General features: G+C 48.5%; 1 protein-coding gene across 3 annotated transcripts; it reads right to left on the bottom strand.

Moving 5' to 3' along the window:
* Positions 1–22,770, bottom strand: GEMIN8 (gem nuclear organelle associated protein 8). Of its 3 annotated transcripts, none has more exons than XM_060183031.1 (4): positions 22,749–22,770; positions 13,898–13,943; positions 12,656–13,046; positions 1–483 (listed from the first exon to the last, which is right to left on the bottom strand). In XM_060183031.1, the coding sequence occupies exons 1-4, from the start codon at positions 22,751–22,753 to the stop codon at positions 227–229; spliced, it is 699 nt and encodes a 232-aa protein (XP_060039014.1). In that variant the 5' UTR covers positions 22,754–22,770; the 3' UTR covers positions 1–226. The 3 variants fall into 3 exon arrangements, with proteins under 3 accessions (XP_060039014.1, XP_060039011.1, XP_060039013.1); XM_060183028.1 differs by lacking the exon at positions 22,749–22,770 and adding an exon at positions 22,369–22,415; XM_060183030.1 differs by lacking the exon at positions 22,749–22,770 and adding an exon at positions 19,640–19,729 and having other exon boundaries at positions 13,898–13,944.
* Between the last annotated feature and the right edge of the window lie 4,016 nt (positions 22,771–26,786).

The raw sequence follows: 26,786 nt of genomic DNA, 5'->3' as shown, positions 1-26,786 counted from the left end.
TAGGGCCTCTCAACTTTAATATCAGAACTGAGCACCACGGCCAACACCAAAACACCACGTGTGTGACATTATGTTTTTACAGCAAAAGAAAAGCTCTCCTGTTGAGGAGAGTCCACACCTCATTACTTCCAAGGGGCCCGTACGCTACCCAGGTCCACCCCCTCTCCACAACCCGCCGGGACCTGGGAGTGAGTGGGAACAGTGGCCAGGGGCCCCAGCCTCAGGTTCAGAACTTGAGCGGGATGACAGGCCAATACTTGGGCTTCTTGCTGTCGCAGTACTTGTTGAAGCTCAGCTGCACGGCCGCTTCCATGGCCTGGATCTTGGCAGCGCTGGCCCCATACAGGATCTTCATCTCGGCCTGACGCCGCTCACCCGGCCGCTCCGATGGCGGCTCTGAGGAGCGCGGGGTGTCGTCGTAGAGGCCATGGTCCGCATAGATGTACTCCTTCAGGCGCTCATCGTCCAGTTCCTGCTGCCGCCCTGAGAATGAAAGGACAGGGGCACATGAGTGCCGGGGACATCTGTGGCTGCCCCCAAGACCCCTCAGCTCGCCCTGGTGAACTGAGCTCAGATCCAGCTGAAACACTCACTTGATTCCAAAGCATGACTTGCTAATTGTTATTATTTAATGTATTTATTTATTTATAAAAATTATTTTCCCTTTTTGTTGCCTTTGCTGTTTTTACTGTTTTAGTTATTACTGTTGTTGTTATTGATGCCATCGTTGTTGGATAGGGCAGAGAGAAATGGAGAGAGGAGGGGAAGACAGAGAGGAGAGAAAGACAGACACCTGCAGACCTGCTTCACCGCCTGTGAAGCGACTCCCCTGCAGGTGGGGAGCCGGGGGCTCGAACCAGGATCTTTACGCCAATCCTTGCACTTTGCGCCACATACACTTAACCTGCTGTGCTACCTACCGCCCAACTCCCTATTATTTATTTTTTTAAAAGTTCCAATGCTGGGGGTTGAAGCCAAGCTTTACCCATGCTAGGCCTATACTGCACCTGCGGAGTGATATCCCTGGCCCTAATGTTACTTCTTTAAGAAACCCACAGGTCCCTTCTCAGGTCACAGCTGGTGAAAAACAGCCAAAGGCTACAAGGAAACATGACCTTTGAGACATCAACCCCCTGCAGACTGGAGGCATGTGAACCATGCAACTCCTGCCCCCTTTGGTCTCCAGGTCTGAGTGACCTGCCCCACCAAAAGGGTTGGTACCACTCATGGGTCCCTAGTCACTGTCCCAGGCCAGCATGGAAATAAAAGGTTGGAGGCCAGCAGGTGGCCCACCAGCAGAGCGCGCGCGCACACTCTTACTATGCATGAAAGGCTGGGTTCGAATAACTGACAGCCCTTGTGCACGCCCAGAACACCCCGAGACCAGGGAACAAGAGGTTAAATGAGTCTACGGCCATATCACCCTGAACACGCCCGATCTCGTCTGATCTCGGAAGAGGTTAAATGATGCCACATCTGCCCAAGCCAAAAGGGCAGTACTGTGAAGGGAAGACCTCTGACTTCCAACTCCTGCTCCCTTAGGGGCTGCGTCACTCTCTGCACCGTCTGACTTTCTACTTCACTGGGCAGCTGAAGCTCAAGTTCAACTCACAGAGTTCTATGCTTTTAATCCCATCAGCTGAAGTGGATTCTTGTAAAGCAAGAAATACTCATTCAATTCCTTGTCCCCTCTGCATTTTGTATTATAGCCAGTCCTAGTAGCACAAGTTTACTCTTCAATTTGTTTAAGTATTTTCTTTCTTATTTCCCTAACCAGAGCACTGCTCAGCTCTAGCTTATGGTGGTACTGGAGATTGAACCAGGAAATTTAGAGCATCAGGTGTGAAAGTCTTTTTGCAAAACCGCTATGGCAACTCCCCAGTCCAGAGCTCATATATTTTTGAGAGACAGAGATATCAGAGAAACACTCAGCTCTGGCATATGGTGGTTCATGGATCTGAACCTAGGGCCCCTGGGCCCTTTGGGCCTCAGGCATGAAAATCTGGTTTGCTACCTCTGCACTTTCTCCTGAGTACAACCTTAAAATATTGGATAAACAGTGCTGTGTAAAACAATTTAGCATTGTGCCAAGGTTTTTGTAAGGACTCTGTCAAGAGCAGAGGAAGTGGTGGTAGTCAGCAAATCTGAAGCTGCCACTGCTACCAAGGAGAGATGCCATTCAGGAAGAAGTGAAGGTGGCCGCACGGAGCAGGAAGCCTGAAGTGTCACTGCTGTTGCTGAAGACTCAGAGTGCAGTGAGAGCATCACGGGCATGGGGAGAGGTACTGAGTGCACGCTGCTTGCATAATGCCCATTCTTTACAAATGGTTAACACCTTGGATTCGGAGGGGTGGAATTTATAGACATGAGAGTGCTATTACAAACATTTCTGACCATTTGCATGTAGGCCAACTCTGTCTTAGCACATCTGTGGTTTATGTTTACACATGAATAAGCCAAATGACTGTCAAACGAAATAAAGGCAACAGAATCATTATCATAGTTGTGCAAGAGATAAAACTGATGTACTGTAAGATGCAGAACTAAGCCAAAATATTGGCCCAACATGAAAATAATGGAACATCAGCAAGCATTCACTTCCCATTTTGGTCCCTTCCACTTTGGCCTTTCACAACTGTCTAGTACAGAACATCAGGATGTAAGTTGGCTTCTCAGGGGTAATTAAATTCGATGTCCCCAAGGACTACTCTTCCGAAGGCTAGGCGTTTCCTTCTTCTGTCATCTACAGGAACACTGGCCAAGTCACCACCATTCCCTGAATGGCTTAAGGTCACATGCCCTCAGACTGACAGTTGGCATCTGTGAGCACTTCATGGCAGGCCAGAGTGGGGGGGGGGCGGCAAGCCTTACAGCAGGAGGCACTTGTTTGAAGGTCTAGCTATTGCTTCCTTCCTCCAGAAAGACTGGGCATATTTTCTTCTGTCAAAATGTGCTAAGGGCTCAGGCAGCCAGTTGGAGAGTCATCTGCCTGGAGCAGAGGGAGAGCATCATACGGCAGATGTGACAGAGGGGCTGCTTTGTCCAGGGGAGGGTGGTCCTTCTACTGAAACTGGCTGCGGGGCCCCAATGTCCCCAAGCTCCTTTTTTTTTGGGTATTATATTTGGCCAAGGGGATGTTTAAAAAATACAAATCAGAATGTCTTTTTTGAATTCAGCTTTACAACAGGGCTATGGGGAGTTAAATAATGGCCCACCTCCCCCAGTCACATCTACCTATTTGGAACTAGGATAGAGGATCGAGGTGAAACTACACTAGATTAGGATCCTAAATACTATGAGTGAATCCTCATGTGAGACAGAACACGGCGAGCAGAGACTTGGTGGAAAGCATGGAAAGACAGGAGCAGACACCTGAGAACTGCTGCCGTAAGCTAATGAGTGCACGAGTCACCAGAAGCCGGAAGCAGCAAGGCCTACAGTTGCCAGAGGCAATGAGGCTCTTTTGACACCTTGACTTGGGTTTTCTGACCCCCAGAACTGTGAGAAGTAAGTTTCTCACAGTAAGTAAGATTGTGGTGACTCATTACAAACGTCCCAGAAAATGGACACCAAGGCTGATATGCAGGTAGGGTTCAAGCAAGAGAAGCATGACTGTACTGTGAGGGAGAAAACTCTGCTGGGTTCCACATATGGAGCCAAGCTATGTTTCAGCTGGACCTAGGCAGAGACATGTCTCTCCAGTGTAGACTTAGGGTCCACAGAGGGGTGCTTAAATTGAGCACCTGGGCAGTGACTCAGACTTCAGCACATGACATGGCAGGGCGATGCCCAGTACTGTCTGGACAATTCGGCCAAAGGCAGAACCTTCTGGGGGCAAGGCACTAAGACAGATGAGTGTTGGAGCCTGTACTTTTCGAGAATCAGTACATGTCTCTGCTACATTGCCAGAACTAATGATCTGAGGACGGGGGTGGGGGTGGGTGGGAGACACAGACGTGATTTACCCCAGAAACATGTCCTTTCTGGCTTCTCAGCAACTCGTGGGTCAGTGTGCTTGCTGGCAGCACTAGAGCCTTTCTGATGGAGCATCCATCCTCACCCCATCCTCACTCCATGACAGGTGTGACCCGGAAGCTGTTGGCCATCAGCATTTTCACTTTGGGGATGAAGTGCATCTCTGTTCTCTCCCTCTACTTTGGCCATTGACACCTGTCTTCTGATTGAATGTTCGCTAGCATCTGCTCCAGACAAAACCAACACACCTGGTAGAATTGTGCTTAATCAGGATAAATCCTCATTTCTAACCTCTGGGGTTAAACTAAGATGGCTCCCTACCTCCTATGCTCTAGGTTTCTCTCTCTCTCCCTCCCTCCCTCTCTCTCTCCTTAAAGATTTTATTTATTTATTTATTAACGAAAAAGACAGGAGGAGAGAGAAAGAACCAGACATCACGCTGGTACATGTGCTGCCGGGGATTGAACTCAAGACCTCATGCTTGAGAATCTAATGCTTTATCGACTGAGCCAACTCCTGCACCACTGCTCTAGGTTTCCCTCCACGAGGTTTTTAGAGGAAGTGCTGAGGGAGAACCACATGGAATCCCAGTAGACAGAGGGAAATCAGTCTGCAAGTGCTCTACCCTGGTAGGCATAGCACAATGGAGCAGATGTGCCCAAGTGCACCTGGGGGAAACAGCACACTGCATGCCCTAGTATGGGAGGTGGGCTACCCCTTTCATCCTGCTTGGTCTACAGTATATCCCACTTCTCGATAGCTCCCTCCAAGAAATCCTCTCTGACTGCCAACCTTACTGACTCAACCCTTCACTTGGTAATGGGCCACACCACAGATGACTTGTCAAGGCACCAATTTCCTCTTGGTTTTATCTCTGCCTCTCACCTGGGTAGGATTCTTTGTTGACTGTGTCCCAGCCAGGCCCCAAGAGTCATTCCTGAACACAGCGAGTAAGCAGCCACATGGCTCAAGTCCACGACAGGAGTGACTGGGTTCACTCAGGGGAGCAATGACAACTCTACCTCGTGTTCCCTCTAAATATCAGAAGACAACGGTGCAGGCTCAGTGGAAAATTATTTACACCTAAAAACTAATCAACGATGGTAGAGAATGTTCCATACTCCGAAGGGAGGCTGGACAACAAACTCTATCTTCCACCTGAGGAAGAAGGGTCCTGAAATTGGGGCAGCTTGGAACGTTCCTACTCATGACCACAGAGCGTGAGCTCTGACCTACAAGGATGCAGAGGTCACATAGGCTCCTAAGCTGAATATGGGTCCCAGATCAAATTGATGGCATTTACAATCAACAATATTTATACAGTTTTCCCATATTTGGGAGCTACTCTCTTCCCTGATCCAGCTTTCTAGCCCCTTCTTCAGCCATGACATCATCTCCCCAGACAATAACGCGGATCCACCTGCATATAAGGGAAAAAAAAAACTAGTATAGCCATGAGCCCTCTAGAATATAGATAAAATAGGACTAGTAACTATCTACAAAACAGAGACCCGCCCCCAAAATCTTCATCTGCACTATTCCAGCCTTTAGGTTTATGATTAGTCAACAATGTGTTTAGCTTTGTATGTTAATTCGCTTTTCAGCCACCAGGTTCCAGATGCTACCATGATGCCAACCAGACTTCCCTGGACAGACAACCCCACCAATGTGTCCTGGAGCTCCGATTCCCCAGAACCCTGGCCCACTAGAGAAAGAAAGAGGTAGGCTGGGAGTCTGGATCGACCTGTCAATGCTCATGTTCAGTGGGGAAGCAATTACAGAAGCCAGACCTTTCACCTTCTGCATCCCACAATGACCTTGGGTCCATGCTCCCAGAGGGATAAAGAATAGGAAAGCTATCAGGGGAGGAGATGGGATGGGATGCGGCATTATGTGGAGTTGTACCCCTTTTATCCTGTGGTTTTTGACAGTGTTTCATATATATATATATCAACTAATGCTTTCACACATGAACTTACAAAAAAAGTGACCAAGCTGTCTTTAAGACTTTGTGAGAACTGTGGTGGTGGATGTGGTGTGGGACGATGGCCCTGCATTCATATAACCTCACAAACCATTATTAGATCACTAATAAAAGCATGATGCTTCTCTTTTCTTCTCCTTCTCCTTCTCCTTCTTTTTTTTGTGCTCAGGGCATCACATATGAGGAACACATGCTTTACCAGAGCTCCATCTCTGGTTTAATCACACTGTACTTAATATACAATAAACCTGTTTTTTCAAAGAAATCTTGGAAAACAGTGCTTCCCTTTAAAATGTCACAGCTGCCTACTTTCCCATCGGTATGTAACCACTGAAACTTGGAGTAACGGAAATGTCTTATTAGGCAATGATGACAGAGAGCATAATCAAAACCAGGCTGGTTCTCACTGCATAACAGGAGTGCTTTGTTTACCCTACGGAGTATTTTTTTGGTTTGGTTGTTTTATCATTGAAATATGCTGAATTTGAGATTATCCGGAAGAGTTGTAGTCACAAAGGAAAACATGTGGTCCAGTCTAAAGGATTACAGCCTGAGAACATACTGAATTAGGCTCAGAGGATGATGAATCGTGTAATGTCTATGTTCTTGTGGAGGTGAATAATACTGCAGAGCGAAATCTTTGCAGCTCAGCTATGCTTTCCCTTATTAGTAATACTTTATAAAACTCTGAGATCTCTAAATGATTTATGTTTGAAGCTGAATTTGCCCACGTTGAATAAGTAGCTTCCAAAGGCATCCACACTTCTCAGGGTGGGGAGACAGCATAACAGTCATTCAAAAAGACTTTTCATGCCTGAGGCCCCAAAGGTCCCAAATTCAATCCCCAGCACTACCTTAAGTAAGAACTGAGCAGAGCTGTGGGGGAAAAGAAAGGAAGGAAGGAAGGAAGGAAGGAAGGAAGGAAGGAAGGAAGGAAGGGAGAAAGAGAAAAAGGGAGACAGAGAGAAAGAGAGGGGGAGGGAGGGAGGGAGAAAGAAGGAAAGGGAGGAGAGAGAATGAATCATGGACATATGGCTAACATATCTGAGCTCCAAATTCCGCCATTCACTACAGCTCTACGGAAGGCATGCTCATCTGTGTGTGACACAGAGCACTTGTGGAACCAGCGTCCACTACGGTGGCATAAGCCCAGGGCTCAGCAGCGTCTGCTGGAGACGGGGCTGTCGCAGTCAGATCAGGCTCTGACATGGCAGCCTGGGCTAACCCTCCCCCTGACCACTGTCTCGTCTCCCTGGGATCTGATCATGCTGTCACAGCAGATGGAGAGACATGAGACATTGCAGAGCTCCTACGACAGCAGTTTTGAGTTCTGTAGCAAGCACACAGAGAAGTGGTGGCTCTGTGCGTTTAGTGCTGTGATTCGTGATCAGCCTGAGTATTTTGCTGTGTAAAGTCATCTCAAGCCAGAATGTCCTTGGAACAGAAATAAGAGGTGTGCTAAGGACTGCCTTTGCTAGACACCAATCTTTCAGTCTTTCATAGTTTAGATGTTCTAAATCACCAATCTTTCAGTCTTTCATAGTTTAGATGTTCTAAATCAATTTAAGAGTTTGAAAAGTGCTGCCTAGAGCTTTTTTGGAAGTCATAGAACATCTTTATTATAAGGATGTCCCCTGAGATAGAGCATAGGTTCACATGTGCCCATAAACTAGGGGAAAAATATATACCTGAAAGCAAAAGTACACAAGAGCATGCAGGGAATACCCCCAACACCTCATCTGCACTATTCCAGTCTTTAGGTCCATGATTGTTCAACAATTTGTTTGGCTTTGTATGTTAACTCTCTTTTCAGCCACCAGGTTCCAGATGCCAGCAAGATGCTGACCAGACTTCCCTGGACAGACAACCCCATCAATGTGTACTGGAGCGCCCCTTCCTCAGAGCCCCAACCTACTAGGGAAAGAGAGAGACAGACTGGGAGTATGGATCAACCAGTCAATGCCCATGTTCAAGGGGAAGCAATTACAGAAGCCAGACCTTCCACCCTCTGCAACCCACAACGACCCTGGATCCATACTCCCAGAGAGATAGAGAATGGGAAGGCTATCAGGGGAGGGGGTGGGATATGGAGATCGGGTTATGGGAATTGTGCGGAATTGTACCCCTCTTATTCTACGATTTTATTAATGTCTCCTTTTTTTTTTTTTTTTTTTAAAGTATGTAGAATGTTGGGCCTGGGAGATAGCATAGTGGTTATGCAAAAAGGCTTCTATACCTGAGGCTCCCAGGTCCCAGGTTCAATCCCCAGCACTACCATAAGCAAGAACTGAAGAGTGGTCTGGTGTTAAAAAAAAAAAGTAAAAGCAGTTTATGATTAATAATTCATACCGAAGAATTAGCAACTAACCACCACAACTGGCACATATTGGGCTCCTACTTGTATCAAGAAGCATTCTACAACCTCACAGTAACCACCCGCTACTTGGGATTCTGATTTCACAAGTGAGGAAACTGAGGCACAGACTGAGGTTATGATCTATGTTCCATAAGAGAGCAAGAGCCTCGAAGTTATCATTGGTGGAGTGAGGCTGAGACCCCGTGGTCTGGGTGGTCCCTCCAACAGTTGCCTGTATAAATGTTACTCACAATAACTCAAATACTGGGGAGCAGTATTAAGGTGGAGGCTGAAAGAGAGTTCTGAAAATTCCCCTGCATGTTGTTCGGCCACCCAGACCATGGCACAAACACACACCACATTTTATTGGAGATGGCAAGACTCAATTGGTTGACTTTCCGTTCTACCCATAGGCTGTAGTTGGGGACAGAGATGGTTCTCAAAGGGTGACTGACTACTTTCCTTGAGCTGCTCTGACAAAATCACACTGACTTACAGAAAACAGAAAGTGATAATGGCCCAAGGTGTGGCAGCAGTGCCTGCCCGAAAGCATCAGGGGTCTATCCCAGGCTTCTCTTGGGCTTCTGGCAGTGTAACCCCTACCTCCACATGGCATTCTCCCGGGCGTGTGCCTGTCTGTGTCCACATCTTTCTCTTTATCTAAGGAATGAGTCATGCTGGCCCAGCGCCCACTCTAATGGCCTCATTTTAAGTTGGAGAACACCATCTCCAAATAAGGGCACCTGCTAAGACAGGGGAGGTGGGGGAAAGCCCATGTATCACTTCAGGGACACAATTCAACCCTTAATAGTGATAACAGTTGCAGTTTGGAACCTTGAAAGAAGCCAAGCAGACTCAGGAATGATATCAAACATAATGTCTATTGAATTTGTAAGGCATTCAAAAGCCTAACTCGTTTTGTACTATGTCCCACAGGACCATAGCAAGCTTGGCACTTATGGGATAAGATTTCAAAACCTCTGAGTTAAGGCTCATAATTAAAACTAAGATACTGAGTTCATGCAAAAGAACAGTAAACAGTAGGTGTAGCTCAGCAGATAATTTTCATGACTTCTTAAAAAACCTATTTAGAAATCTACTTGACAAAGGCAAGTGGTTCTTTTTCTTCTTCTTCCTCTTCCTCTTCCTCTTCTTCTTTTTACCAGAGCACTGTTCAACTCTGGTTTATGGTGGTGTGGGGGATTGAACCTGGGATTTGGAGCCTCAGGCATGAGAGTCTCTTTAGGGAACCATTATGCTATCTATCCTCCACTGGGCAAGTGGTTCTTAACCATATCTTAGACCCTTTCTTCTAGTGAAAGGCCACATTTCATTGCTATTTTTATTTCATTCCGATGTATGTTGTATGGTAGTGCTGGGGCCTCATGTATCTGTGATTTCACTACTCCCAGGCTGACTTTTACCTGATTTGTTTTACTTCAGATGGAGAGAGACAGAGAGATAGGAAGAGACAACACAGCACTGAAGCTGCCCTACTGCCAGGGCACACCCATGGGGCATGAACTCAGGCTATGCACAGGGCAACGCACACACCTCAGCTACTGAGTCATGTTTATGGACTATCAGCTTTGCTGCGAGGAGCTCATTATTCAAAATGGACTCTTAGACGAAGTCACGGAACATCAGAGTCTGCTCTTATCCTCTCATCTTTAATTACAACTCCTTTTATAAAAGCACTAATAGCTGGCGAGAGGAGCAGGTCACCTACCTTCTGGTAAGGACAACAGAAATCAGACCTATTTGCATCTTTTCCCTCCCTCCTTCATCTTTCTGTCCTCCTTGCTTCCTTTCTGTTACCAGAGCGCTGCTCAGGTCTGACGTATGGTGGTGCTGGGGAGCAAACCTGAAGCTTCTGAGCTGCCCACATGAGAGTCTTTTACATAATCATCATGCTACCTCCGCAGCCAGCTAATTAATGAATGGATGGCACAGAGAGAACCAGAGCAGCATCACGCTGGCACACACCATGCCAAGGCTGCAAGCTGGGGCCTCGCGCTTCTAGGTCGGGTGCTTGACCTGCTGCACCACCTCTTGGGCACCATCCTCTACTCTTCTTTGGAAGCTGTAATAACAGAGCATCCAGAACGTCCTGGGAGGTGGCACAGTGGAAAAAGTATCAGACTCTCAAGCATGAGGCCCCCAGTTCAATCTCTGCTATTACATGTGTCAGAGTGATGCTCTGGCGCATCTGCCCAGCCCCCCTCACAAGTGAAATGAACACATATTTAAAAACAGGTTAAAGGAAAGGAACAAAACGGGATTCAGATCAAATATGGACACGAATCTAATGCCTATGCCCCATCATCTGCGATGTGCTTTTAGATCATGCCAATGCCTATTTTGTACATACCTGGAAAAAAGGCAACATTATTTCTACAGGTCAAGGGAAGAAATATATTCTATGTATAATATAAAATATTCTTTTACAAAAAGAAGAATCCAAACAAAACAGATGCAAATAAACTAAGACTTGTAAGAGGGCTGGTGGTGCGTGTGGTGTGGAGCTACACACTGTGATCTTACAACCCTGTAACAAACTATTAGTAACAAATAAAGAATTTGGGCGGGGGGTAGACAGCATAGTAGTTCTGCAAAGAGACTCTCATGCCTGAGGCTCCAAAGTCCCAGGTTCAATCCCCGCACCACCAAAGGCCAGAGCTGAGCAGTGTTCTGGTTAAATAAATAAACAAACAAAAACTTTAAAAAAGAGAAAAAATATTATTTTCAAGATATTTGTTTGGATGAACTTTATACCATTGATCAAAGAAGTCAATAGTGAAATAAAAAAAGACAAGTGGGAGAGATAGTATAGTGGTTCTGCAAAAGGACTTTGATGCTTGAGGCTCCCAGGGTCAATTCCCAGCACCACCATGAGCCAGAGCTGAGCAGGGCTTTGGTCAGTTAGGTCTGTGTCTATCTCTGTCTCTCTCTCTCTCTCTCATTAAAATGAAACAAATAAGGCATATTTCAAAGTAAAATAATAAAAAGAGAAGTAAAAATAAAACTGAGGAGTTTAGTAAGGAACCACAGGCAAAGGCACTAAAGGGAATGGTCCTTTGTACAAAGTTCACTGCTTGATTCCTGGGGGAGGGGATCTGATAAATCCTTTCCCATCACTAAGAAAACAGAAAATTTTAAATGGAAAAGAAACTTGCCCATCTCCAGGCTTCCACGTTTTTGTTTGTTTGTTTGATTTTGACCAGAGCACTGATCAGTTCTAGCTTCCGGTACTGCTGGGGACTGAACCCAGGATATGGGATTCTCAAGCACGAAAGTCTTTCGTTTCAGTATTATGCTGTCTCCTGGACCCAGTATTCTGTGTTTTCACTTCTCAGAAAATCTGAAGTGAGACACCATCTGGTTACAATGGGGAGGAGAGCAGCGCGCGCCCGCGTGCGCACACATACACACACACACACACACACACACACACAAAATGCAAATTAGCAGGTCACTTTGAATAGTAAGGAGAACCTCCAAGACCCTTGCATCAAGTTAGTAAGAAATTCAGAAAGGGGAATCTTTGCTTTCTAAAGAAGGTGCGAGCACTGGCACATTCTCTAAGCGCAGGGCCAGATGGCTGGGCTGCAGGAGCGAGCGGGTGCGGTTCAGGCGCCAGGCACTGAGTCACCCTGCTCAGGCCCCCACCGCCTCCACCTGGAGTGTGCTGAGAGCTAAGCCGGCAGCCCCCGGCACTCAGGGCACCTCAGGGCTGGGTGCTGGAGCCGCATTCTAGGGACTGAACAAACTCGGGACAAGACCTCGTCTCTGAGTGAGTGCTTGAGGAGGAGCAGGAACTAGAGCCAGCCCCTGGCTTCAAGCCTACCAGCAAATTCTACTCGTGCTCCACGAATGAGGTAGTGCCTCCTCTGGAGGCTCACTCTACTGACCTGAAAGAGCGGGTCAGCTCCATGCGCGGGGCAGCACTGCGTGAGGCTCCCACTGTTCACACCCTGGTGCTCCCACTGCTAAGGAGTCATTGTGCAGGCACCCCGCCTCAGTAGCAGCCCTGGTGGCATAAGGGGGGGTTAGCCACCCAGTGACTGCTGGGTGGATGAGGGCGTGAAGATGTGTCCACACACGTGCTCCCCCAACTCGCAATGCACGCCCAACGAGAGCTATTCTGACAGCTCTGCTCCAGGACACATTCAAACACCTCAGTCATGAACACAACACCATCATGGGGCAGGCGGTGTCCCCACGGCTTTTCCAGGTGGGGTACTGGACCCGGAATGCAGCCTGCACCCACTGGAGGGGCTGTGGAGTCATTGCAGAGCAGGGAGGAAGCTGGGGGTGGAGGAAGATGGGGCCGCACTTACGTCGCTCCTGCCTGTGCCGCTCGGTCTCTTTGAAGAACTGGCGGAGCTCGTCGGTGATCTCCATGTTGCTCACGTCGCATTCCACTCCTTCAGAATCGGACTCCTCCTGGCCCCTGCCCTGCTTATCCTGGGGGCCAGCCCATGGAGGCTGGTAGTAACCACAGCAGGGGTCCTGAGAGGCCTTGGGAGGGCCGCCCGCAGTGGCCCCAGGGTCCTGTGGAGGAGCCTGGGACTGGAAGTACCAGAGGGACGTGTAGTAGGCCTGCACGGCCTTCCGATAGGCGCTCTGGTGCCTGCGCATCCAGGCCATGGCCCGGTGGTAATGGTGCCAGTACCTGCTGTAGGCGGGGTGGAAGCACCAGTGCTTGCTGGCAGCCTCCGCCGGCTCTCCCTACAAAATGAAGGGGGGGGGGGGTTGGCTGGTCACACACAGTTCAGTCTTTTTTTTCTTAATATTTATTTATTTCCTTTTATTGCCCTTGTTTTATTGTTGTTGTTATTGATGTCATTGTTGGATAGGACGGAGAGAAATGGAGAGAGGAGGGGAAGACAGAGAGGGGGAGAGAAAGACAGACACCTGCAGACCTGCTTCACTGTCTGTGAAGCGACTCCCCTGCAGGTGGGGAGCCGGGGGTTCGAACCGGGATCCTTAAGCCGGTTCTTGCGCTTTGCTCCACATGAGCTTAACCTGCTGCGCTACCGCTTGCCCCCCCACAGTTCAGTCTTAAGACGCTGATCCAGTAACCCACTGGTGTGCCGGGTATGTATGTGCCTACTCCAGGATGCCACAGAGCCCAGCAGGAATCAGGACAGGCCTTTGCCGAAGGACCCCAAGTGTGTGCACCCTGCTGTGAAGTCCTGCACACAAGAGACACACAGAAGTGCTTAAGGACCCACCAGTGAGTGGGGACTCGAATACCTTTTTGAGAATGAGAGAGCCAGAGCTTTCTTCCGGCATATGTGCCGCCAGGGAGAAAGTCCCGTGCTTTACAGCTGATCCCCCTGCCAGGCCACGATAACCATGTATAGATAAGTTGGCGGAAGTGGCAACGTCCCCAAGGTCCCTTTCCTATTCCTGTCTCCCCAGTATGGTTCAACAGCTGAGTCCAAGTCACAAGGACCTGCCAAGGGCCACAGAGGCCTCCTCCCTCTCTGCCCCCTCCACACCCAACAGAGTTTCTGACCCATCCCACCAAGGTTAAAGCATACCCATTTTTTCTTAAGCAATAAAGACATTTTTACCTCTGTCTCCATCTCTTGTTTTTGCCAGTCCGAAGGGGCACAGAAACTAGAAAAGGACAAGCACAGAACAAAATCAGGTCAGCACTCACAGCTTCCTCTACCTCACCAGCCCCTGACAGCACCCCCACAGACCACCACATGACCCTGCCACTGAGTAACAGGCTCATGGTCTGAAGAGGAGGTGTCTCCTTGGGAACCACTCAGTGGCTCATAGAACAGAGGCTCTCGACTCCTTGTTTCCCTAGGGAAAGTTAAGTCTATGAAAACAAGCATAGAGCCTGCATTTAGCATAGTCCATATCAATAATGGGCCAAACACGAGCCAGACAAGTCCCAGCGCTGTCCTGCTCAACCGTAACTCCTGCCCGTGCCTCCTGAAGTCAACCCTGCTTTCCTCCGAGGCTTGAATAGAACAGAATGCATCTTTCTTTGTTGACATTAAAACGAAAGATTTCTTACATGATCAGAGCACAGTTAGGCTATGGTGTAAGGTGGTACAGGGAATGGAACCTGGGGTCCAAGGATATAGCTAACCAACTCACTGGAGCTGGGTCTTGTCTTTGGCTTGGGACTAGGAAAGGCCTCTAAAGGAGACATCTCTTCAGCTGTGCTATGTATGCCCCGGACGCTAACACCCTCTACCCCCTCCACCTTGGTTGGGTTTAGCATCTCAGTCAGTGTGTGAACAAGCCACATGAGCCTACGCTCCCCCGGCCTGACCTGGAAACTCAGTGGGTCACTCAGAGGCCCTGTAAGAAGGCTCTGCTGGATGGATGCCTCTGCCTGAGCACCTGCCTGCGACCGTTCCTGGCCCCCAGCCCACTGGCAGGAACTGCCTAAAGGGAAAGTTCAATCTGCAGCTGCACCTCTGACACCCAATTCAACAGTCTCTTATGGTCCCATTCAGGGCCTCAGAGCTGCTCAGATGCCAGCTGACACCGGAATGCACTTTTTTAAACAAGTTAACAAAAGTAATATCCTCAAATGCCTGAGAAATGAAGCATCTGTGAGATGAAACCACAGACACAATGTGATGCTGAGCCCAGAGCTACTTGGCTCCAAGACTTGCGAAATCAGATTACTGCGGGAATCCGGGTTTCCCTACTTCACTTAATTACAGGGTAACTGGAAAGTCCCCTAGCCTTAAGACACACACTTGACTTATTTGACACTCTCCATCAGATGTTCTGTGATAGTTAGTGTTGAAAATAAAGGGGGCTGGGTGGTAGTGCAGCGGGTTAAGCACACATGGTGCAAAGTGCAAGGACCAGCATAAGGATTCCGGTTCAAGCCTTCAGTTCCCCACCTGCAGGGGGGTCGCTTCGCAGGCAGTGAAGCAGGTCTGCAGGTGTCTCTCTTTTTCTCCCCCTCTGTCTTCCCCTCCTCTCTCCATTTCTCTCTGTCTTATCCAACAACAACAACAGCTATAACAACAAGGGCAAAATAGGAAAAATGGCTGCTAGGAGCAGTGGATTCATAGTGCAGGCACCGAACCCCCCAGCGATAACCCTGGAGGCAAAAAAAAAAGATGCTTGGGGGGCAGCCATCTAGTAGAATACACATGTCACCATGCACAAGGATCTGGGTTCAAACCCCGGGCCACCACAAGGGAGCACCTTAAGGGGGCAAGCTTCACAAGTGGTGAGGCAGTGCTGTGGTGTCTCTCCTTCTGTCTCTCACCCTCTATCTAAAGGAAAGAAAAAAATGGCTGCTGGGAGTGGTGAAGTTGTGTAGGAACCAGGCCCCAGCGAAACCATGGTGGAAAAGAGAGGAGGGGGGAAGAGGGAGAGAAAAGAAAATTGTTTTAGCTTAACATTTCTTCTGAGATTAGATCTAGCCTACCAAGAATGATACACCATTTAAAAAATATAATAAACTTTCAAATAGATTATTTCTGAGAGGGCTAACATGACCTGCTGTAAATTTCTCTGGAACAACCTATACTTCCTGTTGTCTATTCTGAATTCAGGAAAATACACACACACACACACACACACACACACACACACTGTAAACGGGGTGGGAGGGCTTGACAAATGCAGTGAGAATATGGGTGTGGATTAACTTCCCAGCAAACAGTCAGGAGCCACAGCACACAATGACATTACAGTAAACTCCAGGCGTGTCCTAATCAAATTTGTTTTAGTAATGAACATGTAGCACAGGAATTAAATTAGAAAAGTCTAAGAGACAGATGTGCGTCTTGTGGAGTCAGCTCTTGAAGTCTCATAAACTGCACTTCAAACCAGACGGATGTAAATAAACGCCTGCTGTCCTGAGGCGGGAAGCCCGACACTCTCAGAAGTATGCTCATGCTCTGGACTGAAATCAGCCTACCTTTAACAGGGGTCCAACCAGCTGAAACGCATGGGGTGGCTTCTGAGTGAAGTGGGCAAGTGCTTTACGAGGCTCAAGTGTAAGCCAGCATGTCCCCCATGTTCAAATGTCAACAGCTCAGATGAAGGAGGAGAGGGAAGGCTAATTTGAGAAGTCACCAAATAATTTTGAAGAAGAACCACTCCGCTTGTCTGAGCACTGCTGCAAACCAGCCACCAGGACCCTCGAGGTGAGGTGACTGGAACAGGCCAAATCTACATATGGACCCGAAGCCTCTCAGATCCAGCCTGAAAACCCGACTAGCCAGGCCACTGAGGGCAGGTGACTTTCTGTCGCTGACAGAAGACAGGCACAATGACTCTACTCTGCTGTGTCAATGCTTTGCTCACTGCACTGGCCGCCAGGGCTTTGGGCATCCAGTGGAGAGCCCAGCGGCATCACTGCTTGCCTTCCCCACCGCTGGAGTCCGCATACAGCGTCCTTGCCCACTGTTTTGAGATTTTGAAAATCCCATATTCAATGAAAGAGCTTCTGAGAGCAAGTGACAAAAGAATCAAGTGCTTTCTCACAAATTAACCAAGACAAGGAAATAAAAGCACAGCTGAAGGGACAGTAGCCTTCACAGAGCTTGGTAATCACTAGCTTGCTATTTGCTGTTATTAGCTGTGCTATTTTATGTCAATAAAGTTTTTCTGTAAAGGGCCAGAGAGTAAATATTTCAGGCTTGTGAGCTATACACAATCCATCATATTTTCTTTTAAAAAGTCATTAAAGACCATTCTTTCTCATTCGCCCCTAGGAACACACCTAAATTAGACTCCCTAGCTTCTTACCCCTCTCAAGTCCCTATTCTACCTGCTCTATCTCCTGCTACTTTCTGGTTCCTGTTTAAGAAACATTTTGTCCTGCTTTATATCTTACTGCCTTTCAGCCACCCAAATTGCAGATGCTACTATGATGCCATTCTGACTTCCCTGGGCGGCGACCTCACCAATCTGTCCCAGAACCCCACCTCCCCAGAGTCCTACCCCACTAGGCAAAGACAGAAACAGGCTGGGGGGGGTATGGATCCACCTGTCAATGCCCATGTCCAGTGGAGAAGCAATTACAGAAGCCAGAACTCCCACCCCAAAAGGAATTTTGGTCTATACTTTCGGGGGGGGGGGGGCAGAGGAAATGAGAGGGGGAAGATGACCTTGGGAGAACCACTGCAGTCTCCATCAGAAGGAATGAGGACACTGAGCTCTGGAGGTGGGGACAGTGTGGAATTGTACCCGTTACTTTGTAATTTTGTAAGTTACTAAAAAACAAAACCAAACAACTATTCTTTTGTTCCTGGACTGTGCAAAGAGCAAGGCACTGTGTGGCAGCCTGGTTTATGTTAATTCACTGAAGTCCTCAATGAACACACACAGGTTTTGAGACTGCAATCTGAAGTGAAAATATAAAACTGGGGGCCGGGCGGTAGCATAGCAGGTTAAGCGCACATGGCATGAAGCACAAAGCCTGGCGTAAGGATCCTGGTTTGAGCCCTTGGCTCCCTACCTGCAGAGGGGTCACTTCACAAGCAGTGAAGTAGGTCTGCAGGTGTCTATCTTTCTCTCCCCCTCTGTCCTATCCAACAACAACAGCAATGGCAACAATAACAATTATAACAACAAGGGTAATCTGGGTGACCACTTCCTCAAGTTTGGGACAGAATCATTGTCTCCATGAATGAAGCTCTGGCCATTTCTTAAGGACTGACATGGGGCAGGGGTAGAGAGCATAATGGTTATGCAAAAAGACTCTCATGCCCGAGGTTCCCAAGTCCTAGGTTCAATCCTCTGTTCCCCGTAAGCCTGAGCTAAGCAGTGCTCTGGTAGAAAAACAAAACTAAACCAGAAAAGACTGACACAGACATCTGAGGTCTTAAAAGACAAGCCCCCAGAAGGCAGTATCAACAGGCAGGCTTCCGAGTGCCTGCACAGTGGCCAACTGCTGATGGGGACCCTGCTTGGTCTCCGTGCCAGGCGGTCACCCGAGCAGCGGTGACACACAGTCTCGAGCCGAGGCCCAGGAAGGAATGCACACCCTGCCCTGCTTGGTGGGGCTGTTTGCTCCTCTAGAAATGATGCTGATAACTTTAACTTTAACATGCAAATAGCTCAGGGCCCCACTACAGAAGCCCAGGTTTCTGGAAAAGCCAAACGCGGGACGAATCCAAGCTACTGTGGTGCCACTCAGAAGCTGCCACGGTGGCCAAGAGAGAGCCAGCCCATAGTCCCAGCAGATTTAGCCGCCCTCCCACTGCTTTTTGACTTTATCTTCTGCCCCCAGCTCTCTGGGCGCCATCCCTGCTCTTTGATGGCACTCTCGGTGGCCTGAGCAGCGACTTCTCTCCTGATGGGATGGTGGAGCTGGAAGAAAGGAGGTTGGCAATGTCAGGGCAGGCCGGGATCCGCAGCGCGGCCAAGGGCTGCCCTCCCCAGAAAGCACAAAGGCAGAATAGTCCCGAGCCAGCTGAGCCGGGGCAAGCACAGAGAGGGATTCATTGTCTGTCCCCAGCCACAGTGAAGGAAGGAGAAAAACAGCGTTGATGTCATTCACTCCACGGGGCTGAGGCCCGCAGGCAAAAATGCCCCCGCCTCAGAGGCGTGACAGTAGCTCTTCCCATACAGCCTTCCTAGAAATAAGCAGATCAATAAAAATGCTCTCATTCTTAACCGAATGCTTCTCCTGCAAGTGGCATTCTCAAATGCATCCATGCACAGGAAGTGCACCAGACGCGAGCTGTGTACTTCTCAAGAGCTGAACTGTGACTGTTTGCTTCAGGCCGGTACCGAATCCCACAAAGACGTCATGAGGCTTTGCTGCAAGGTAGTGACAGTGCCAACCTCAAGGGACCTGGAGCTCTAGCTGAGGCTTTCTGGCTTTGTTTCTTGGGTGAGAGCACCCAAGGCCTGGGGTGTCATGTGAACAAACGCCCTCCCTCCCCTCCCCACTCTCGTGACAAGACTCTTCAGGACCCTCACCTAGGCAACAGGCTTCGCCTCACTCCCTCCTCCAGCTTTGCTGCCTTTTGTTGGGAAATCAGCAAGTATATTACCTTCCAGGCCCCTAGTGCTTAGCTGGTGTTAGAGAGCAGCAGTTTCTGTTACTGTGAAACCCCCCCCTCTCTCAAACAGCTGGGGAGGGAGACCCCCCTCAGATCCTAAGCCTCCTTCCTCCTTTTGGCTAAAGAATAATACTTCCTTTTTCAAAGCCCCTTTCTTTGTCCTGTGTTTACTTTACTGCCTTATGGACGCAACTGGATGAATACTTTGGGAGGACTATTGGTAACAATGTCGTTTATGTTCTTACTACTGCAGAGCCACAGGACCTAGGATGCAGCACAGCAAGCAGAGAAATCCAAGCACACAATCCCCCAGGAGATGGTTGTGCATGCTGGGTTTTCCTCTGGCCTCACTCTTTCCGCTGGCATTTTGAATGTTAAGTACAGAAACACACGTCTGCTTTGGTTTGGGCAGAGAAACATTAGAAGTCAACCAGCAAAGAAATCACACTGATCAAAACCCAGCAAGTGAGACCTTTCCGATAGCGGTTTCCGCTGATCTGACTCTCTGAGCCGAGCCATTTGCATGTGCTCTCTGCTGGCCTCCAGTAGAGTCAGAAGGCAGAAGCAAATGCCCGAGATGGAGCCGCCTCAATGAAGGCATGGCAAGAAGTTGAAGCATACAAAGGAAGGAACCTTGAGAGGCAGAAAACAGAGAAGACCAGAGGAGAGGCCTTCCAATGATGTGCACAGTGCTAGGAAGTTTCTCAACTAAGAGAAATGGTCGAACGGGGTCTAGGAAGAGCTTCCTGTTCCCACTCCCAGCTGCCCAGTGTGGCTGCCAAGTTCACCTGGCCTGATGCCCTCCAGGACTCCCCCCTGTGGCTCTCTGCATGATTCCTGCTTAGACTAGGCCATCAAAGGCAGTCAGTTCTGAATGATCTTCCTGCTCGGCAGCAGCAGCGGCAGCTCCAGTTCCGCCTTACACTCGGCTCCCACAAAGCTACTGTGTTCGCAGAGCCCATGGCCCCCCACCCTAAGCAGATGGGTGAGGGAGGAAACAAAACAAAACAACAGCCAACTTTCTTTCTTTCTTTCCTTTCAGCCTCTCTACTCCAAAGCCCAGTTTACTCTTTTCTGGAAGCTGCCACAAAGAAAGCATTGCAGGGGGAAGGAGAAAGACGGAAAGGATACAGTTGACAAGTCATCTTCAAATATAAGTAACAGTCTGCCCACAGGATGGCATTGTTTAATTTGTCAGCGAGGGTGATGGATTTGTGAATGCATTTATTTGCAAGTCAAGCAAATCCCCATGTGACTAGCATAAAAAATGGAAGTGAATTATGGGACCACCCCAAAACAAAGTCACTGTCTGACTCACAAACACCACCAGCAATGGGATGGCTGAAAATTGGGCTGAGAAGGACATCATAATCATACAATTCAAAAGAGGCAACGCTCCAGGCATATCCTTCCTTCACACTGCGAAAGCTAGTGTGAACATGGAACAATAGGGGTCAAAGAGGCAGGTATTGCAAATTAAGAGCCTAAGAGCCAAAAGTGTGACTAGTTAGTTGTACAAAGTGGCTGAGACCTGCAGATTTCAGCAGTCTTTCCAACCTGTGTTCCTAGGAGCGCATACAAGGCTAAGGCTGTGTCCACTGTCCTCTTCTGAATCTCTATGGCACCCACTAGGGGCCGATAACTGGGGCGCTTCATACTTGTAGGCATGGATTCTGTAACTGAGCTCCTTTAAGCTTCCTATTCTCCTTCCAGCATAAAAAAATATTCCTGTCCCCGGATAGTGCTGAGAACTCTCGCCTAGCTTTATCTTCCCAGAAAGCATTGATAGGCTAGTCATTCAAATATCTGAGCATACCTCCAGATCATTGCAGGAAGTAGCTACTAAAGTCCATCGCTTTGTCTCAATGATTTGTTTTAATGCCTCTTACCTTTGATCAAGCATAGTTATGCCCTCTTATCAGGGCTGTAGGGCTAGGTTCCCTACTAAAAAGGAGTTCAAAGATTCTGCACCCAGTCTATAACCAGCCTCTACTTTAGTTCTCATTGTTCAAGTTCTCCCATCCTTCTCATCTTATCCTGTTCTTAAATGTTGGCTCTCAAAAGCAGATTAATTCTTCACCATCTAAAAAAAAAAGTCTTAAGAGTAAATGATCTTATCCCTGGAGCATTAGCTAGTATGCTTTCTCAGCACTGCAATAAACACGAATGGTTCTCTAAGTCTGTGAACTCGACTTCATTCATGCACATCCAAAGGCACTAACACACAATCTAAGATAAGTCTCTGTTCACTGCCATCCCAAAGTGCTCTTACAAACTATACTAGTAGAAATTATGTCCTCAAAGGTTATCCATGGGCACTCTTGAATAACCCCAGAAGTTCTCCTATGTTATTAATTTTTAATATAGTTTTAAGTAAGATTGCACTGACACACCGTGCAAATCAGCTTAATACAGAAGCTAGCCAGGGAAACAATTTTCAAAATCATTCTGAGTACCTGGGGAGGTGATTCAGTCAGTGGGATCAGAGGATTTTTATGTGGGACTAGCATGCCTAGGGCACTGAATATGCTGGAGCAGTGCTCCAGAGCCCATCTCTTATAAAACCAAATAAACCTTAAAAAATTCCTGAACAAGAAGAAATCATTCAAACCATCTGATGTGTTATTTCAGAGCCACAAGGCAAACTTAATTAAAAGGCAGGAAATATTAGTTATGGTTTCTATGCTGGAAGGAAAATAGAAAACTTAAAAGGCTCTTCCTCTTTCTTTTTCTTTTTTGCTGTTCATACTGAATTCTCTTATGATCTTCAAGTTCACTCCACTTCAGTGAATGTATACCAATCAATCAGTAAAAGCAGAAGGATGGAAAAAAAAAAAGAAAAGAAAGGAAACTGATCACAGAGTACATGCCTACAAGTAACTGAAATGCTCCAGTGGGGCTGGGGTAGTGAATGACATATAAACTCAGAAGATCTTATCCTATGGTTCTTGTCAGTGTTTCCTTTTTATAAATAAAGATTTTTTTAAAAAAAAAAAGCTCAGAAGAGATTGATGTCTCTTAACCAGGTGTGTGCTTACAGAAGTACGACTTGAAATAACTCCCGAAACATCTATATAGGTTACATAAAACCTAAACTGTCAGTGCGATTCAACACGACTCAGCTACTGAGCAGCAGTGAGCAAGGACACTGAAATCTCTACAGGTAACGTGGAGGTGCCAGATTCTCCAGGCGATTTCTATCAAAGGTCCCCAGTACCCGGAGGCCAGAGGTCCAAGCTCCAGGTTAAAGAAGGAAGCCCCCGATGTCTGAGTGGCTGGGCCAAGTTCCCACAGTCCTGCAGGTGGAGGCTGCCCCGGGAGCTCTACTGTTCAGACTCGAGGCTCCTCCACCGGGCCGTCTGAAGTCTCCTCTCAAACTTGGCTTAAGGCAGGGTCACTGTGGCCCTTAAGAAAATACCCCATGAAGTCTCGCCTCTAGAGGTTCGATCTGAACTTCTCCGAATGGGATAGCAGCAGAAGAGTGAGCCAAGTCCTGCTCTCGGCAGAGCAGACAGCCTCGGGAGCCAGTTTCCCGTGCCAGTCAGGCTTCGGGAATCCTGGGGTCCCCAGGCCCACCTGTGGCCTCGGGAGGCTGTTTAACTAAGGCGATAGGGTGCTCGGCAGAGCCCGGCTCCAGGGCCCGAGGAGGGCTGTTTGCGGGGCCTCCCCGCCTCTCCCTCTCTCCCCCAAGGAGACCCAGCAGCCCCCACAGTCACCTCGTGGGCGCGCAGCTCGCAGGTCCCGGGCGCGGGCGAGCGGGGCAAACTTCCGGAGACGAGCAGAGGGAGCGTGAGTGGGAGGGACTGTTGCCTGGGAGATCAGCTCGCACTTCCGCTGGGGTTCTCGCGGCCCACCGGACCGGAAGTTGCACGCGCGCCGTCACTTCCGCGCCGCTTTGGGTGTCCTGGGGGCTGGTGCCCGAGCGGGCTCCACCTCCCGGGGCGGGGCGCGGGAATGTGCGCATTGGCCGGTGTGATGGGACGCGCTGGGTGCCCTGCAGGGTCGACTGTTGCGTCGCAAACCTAAGTTGGTCTCTCTGCCCTCGCGTCCCCCCCTCCCTCCCAAGCCTCCTTGACATCCTTCTTCCCCCACACACACTGTTCTTGACTTTTAACCTTTCTTTAAAAAGAATTTGTTACTATATTTATTTTGTATTGGCTAGAGACAGCCAGAAATCTAGAGAGCGAGACAGAGAGACACCTGCACTTCACTTGTGTGTGAAGTTTCCCTGCCTGCAGGTGGGGACCAGGGGCTTGAACCTGGGACCTTGCACACTGTCACGTGTGCACTTAACCAGGTGTGCCACCACCTCGCCCCAAATTTCCACCCTTCAACTCCACCTCCTACCCTGGTATTAACACCAAACCCTCATCTACTCCCCACTTTTTTTAATCATTATTATTATTGATTTTCAAAATCACAGGGTACAATTCCACACCCATCCCACCACCAGAGTTATGTGTCCCCATTCCCTCCTTTGGAAACTTCAGTGGTTCTCCCAAGGTCACCGATATGGGTTGACTATTATTTCTACAAATATATATATAATTTTTTTGCTCATTTTTTTTCGATGGCCCTGCCTTTTTTTTTCCTTTTAAAGTCGCACTATTTCTGAATGTCCTTTCTTTTTTTCCTATTCTCTCTCCAGGTCCTTATAGAATTGGGGTTCAGTGCCCTCTGGCCATCTTCCTGAACATTTCTCCCACTCTGGGAGTATGAACCCAATTTTGGGGGGGGTGCAGTAGGTGGGAGTTCTGGCTTCTATAATTGCTTCTCTGCTAGACTCGGGCATTGGCAGGCTGATTCAACCCCCCAGCCTGTTTCTATGTTTCTCTATTAACCCCTCCCCCTTTTAAAACAAAATCAGAAGGTAGTTGTCCAAGGAGAAAGGCCCAGACTTGGAAAATGGTCGCTGGGGCTAAGGTTGAAGGGATCCTCACACTTGCTTTCACCACCTGGAATCGGGATCTGGAGCAAGGTTCCACACAGAAGAGGTAGTGCTTCCTGCAAGACACTCTGCCTTCTAGCAAATACTAGTGCCTGTCAGCTCAAACTCGGATCAGCCACACTGCCCTGTTACCACTACACAGCCCTAATGGGGAATGCTCCTAGAATTTTTACCTGTGGGGCTTTGTTCCATGCAAAAATAGACATATAAGGGCTGTGGATGCAGAGTTTACAGAAGTGAACATGGGAAACACCACATAGTCGGCAGACCATGGCACAGCAGGCACACTGCCATCTTAGTACCACACTGCTGGAGAATCGAGCAGTCTAGAGAAATAATGTTGAGTGGTCCGGGAGGTGGTGCAGTGGATAAAGCATCGGACTCTCAAGCACAGGGTCCTGAGTTTGATCCCAAACAGCACATGTACCAGAGTGATGTCTGGTTCCTTCTCTCTTTCCTCCTACCTTTCTAATAAATAAATTAAAAATCTTTTTTTTAAAGAGAAATAATGTTGACTGGTATGTAAGCATGCCCACGTGTGTCTCACAGTGCCCCGTCTGCACTGTCCATTGGAGCTATCACACACACACACAGGCTACTGACCTCTTGAACTGTGGTCTGAACTGAGTACTGCGATGGTGGATGACACAGTGGACTTGAAAGACTTCCTATGAGAAAGAGATAACAATAATCTCATTTTAAGGATACTGACACTGGATCAAAGAGATAGCATAATGACTATGCAAAAAGGCTTTCATGTTAGAGGCTCTGATGTACCAAAGTTCATTCCCCAGCACTACTTTGTTTTCATTCAGTAAGACAGAAATTGAGAGGGGAGGGAGAGGGAAAGATACCAGCAGACATGCTTCACAACAAGGGAAGTGTCCCCCTTGCAGGTGGGGGTGGGTGGGGGCTCAAACCTGGCATCTTGAATTCGAGCTATGTGCACTTAACTGGGTGTGCCACCGCCCGGCCCTCCAATGTGGAAGCTTTTGATCTCAAAATGAATGCATGAGGAGAGCATAGGCAATAAGCAGGTACAAGAATTACACAGTTTACTTAGTTACATGAAGGAGACACTTCAGGGCAAGAGCCAGAAACTGCTCTGCTGACTGAGTTTGTCGAGACTCTTCCTCCACTGTCCAGTCAACAGATGCCGTACAAATCAGATGTCTGTGTACACAACGGAGAAGGCAGTGGTTCCAGGGAGAAGTCAGGTGTGAATTGAGGATGATAAACTCCTCAGTGCCTGGTGAAAGCTCTCCCAGAAGAAAACCCATCAGGTGAGAAAGGAAATAGAAAAGAGGGCTCTGCATCCAGAGAGAAATCTCAGGAGGTCCTGGGAAGGCCAAGGGAAGCCGGCAGGTAGGCCAGTTGTCGGAGTTCATGAGTCTCTGCGCCAGAAGACTGCCAGTGTGTGTGCACACAAGCCAAGTACACTGTTGTGTTAGCCAGGAGACTACCTGGGCTATAGTATGGGTTACAGAGAACCACAGAGTGGCTTGAACCACTGAGGAATCTTTGTATCAGGATATGAGATGTCTAGAGTGGGGCCCGGGACTCAAATTCCAGCACTTTGTAGCTCCAAGATGCCTCCCTGCCTTGTTGTGATTGTTGCTCGTTGTCCAAGATGGGGCACCACTATGCCTTCCTGCCAGTCCCTGTGCCTGGGGTGAGGAGGCGTGGTGCGCCCCCTCCCTCAACCTTGACACAATAGCCATTTGGGGCTGGGTTCTGGGGGTGCTTTCCTGCACGAAAGGAGCATCAGCAGCACCCCTGGCCTCTACCCATTATGGTAGCACCTCCTTCCTTTCTGTGACAAATCAAAATGTCTCCAGACACTGCTAACCCCCCGCCCTGCGTCCCCAGAGAACCACCACTTTTCAGAGAGCAACAGAGAAACTTCCTGAGATGTGTCTGTTCAAATGCCACTAGTGCCTGGGAATTCATCACCCAGCCCTCCAGGGAAGGGTGGCTGGGAACTGGTCTAAATGCAAACTGTGGGCAAAGTCCCTGGGCTTCCCCAGGCATTTGAGGAAGCAGGCCTGCTCTTTTCATTGACCAGGTTGTGTTAGTTACAGCGCACTTTAACTCATTTGTATGCCAATGGTGGGGAGCACTAAGCACCTAAGAAGGACAGGCCCCATTGGGAAAGGATAGAATTTGTTCCTCCAGGAGAGGGTTGACCACAGAGAGCCCTTGGATTCTCAACTGCACACTGGAGGTTTGTAGGGGGGGCTGTTTGTTTGTTTTTTTGCTTGTATTTTGGCGCCACCTGGTGGATATTTGTAAACCCTACTATTTCATAGGCTCTTGTCTAGAACTTTTGACTTGTCTGAAGCATACACCTCTCCCATCCAAGTACTAACTAGGCCCGGCCCTGCTTAGCTTCCGAGATCGGGTGTGTTCAGGGTGGTATGGCCATAGACGGAAGCATGTATCTCCAAGCTCCAATTTTAAACAACCCTTCAGTGGATTTTAGCCAAGCTTCCAGAGGAGGAGCCCTTT

This window comes from Erinaceus europaeus, chromosome X (genome assembly GCF_950295315.1).
Source record: "Erinaceus europaeus chromosome X, mEriEur2.1, whole genome shotgun sequence".
Taxonomy (NCBI): domain Eukaryota; kingdom Metazoa; phylum Chordata; class Mammalia; order Eulipotyphla; family Erinaceidae; genus Erinaceus; species Erinaceus europaeus.
This window is presented reverse-complemented; position numbering and strand designations above follow the sequence as displayed.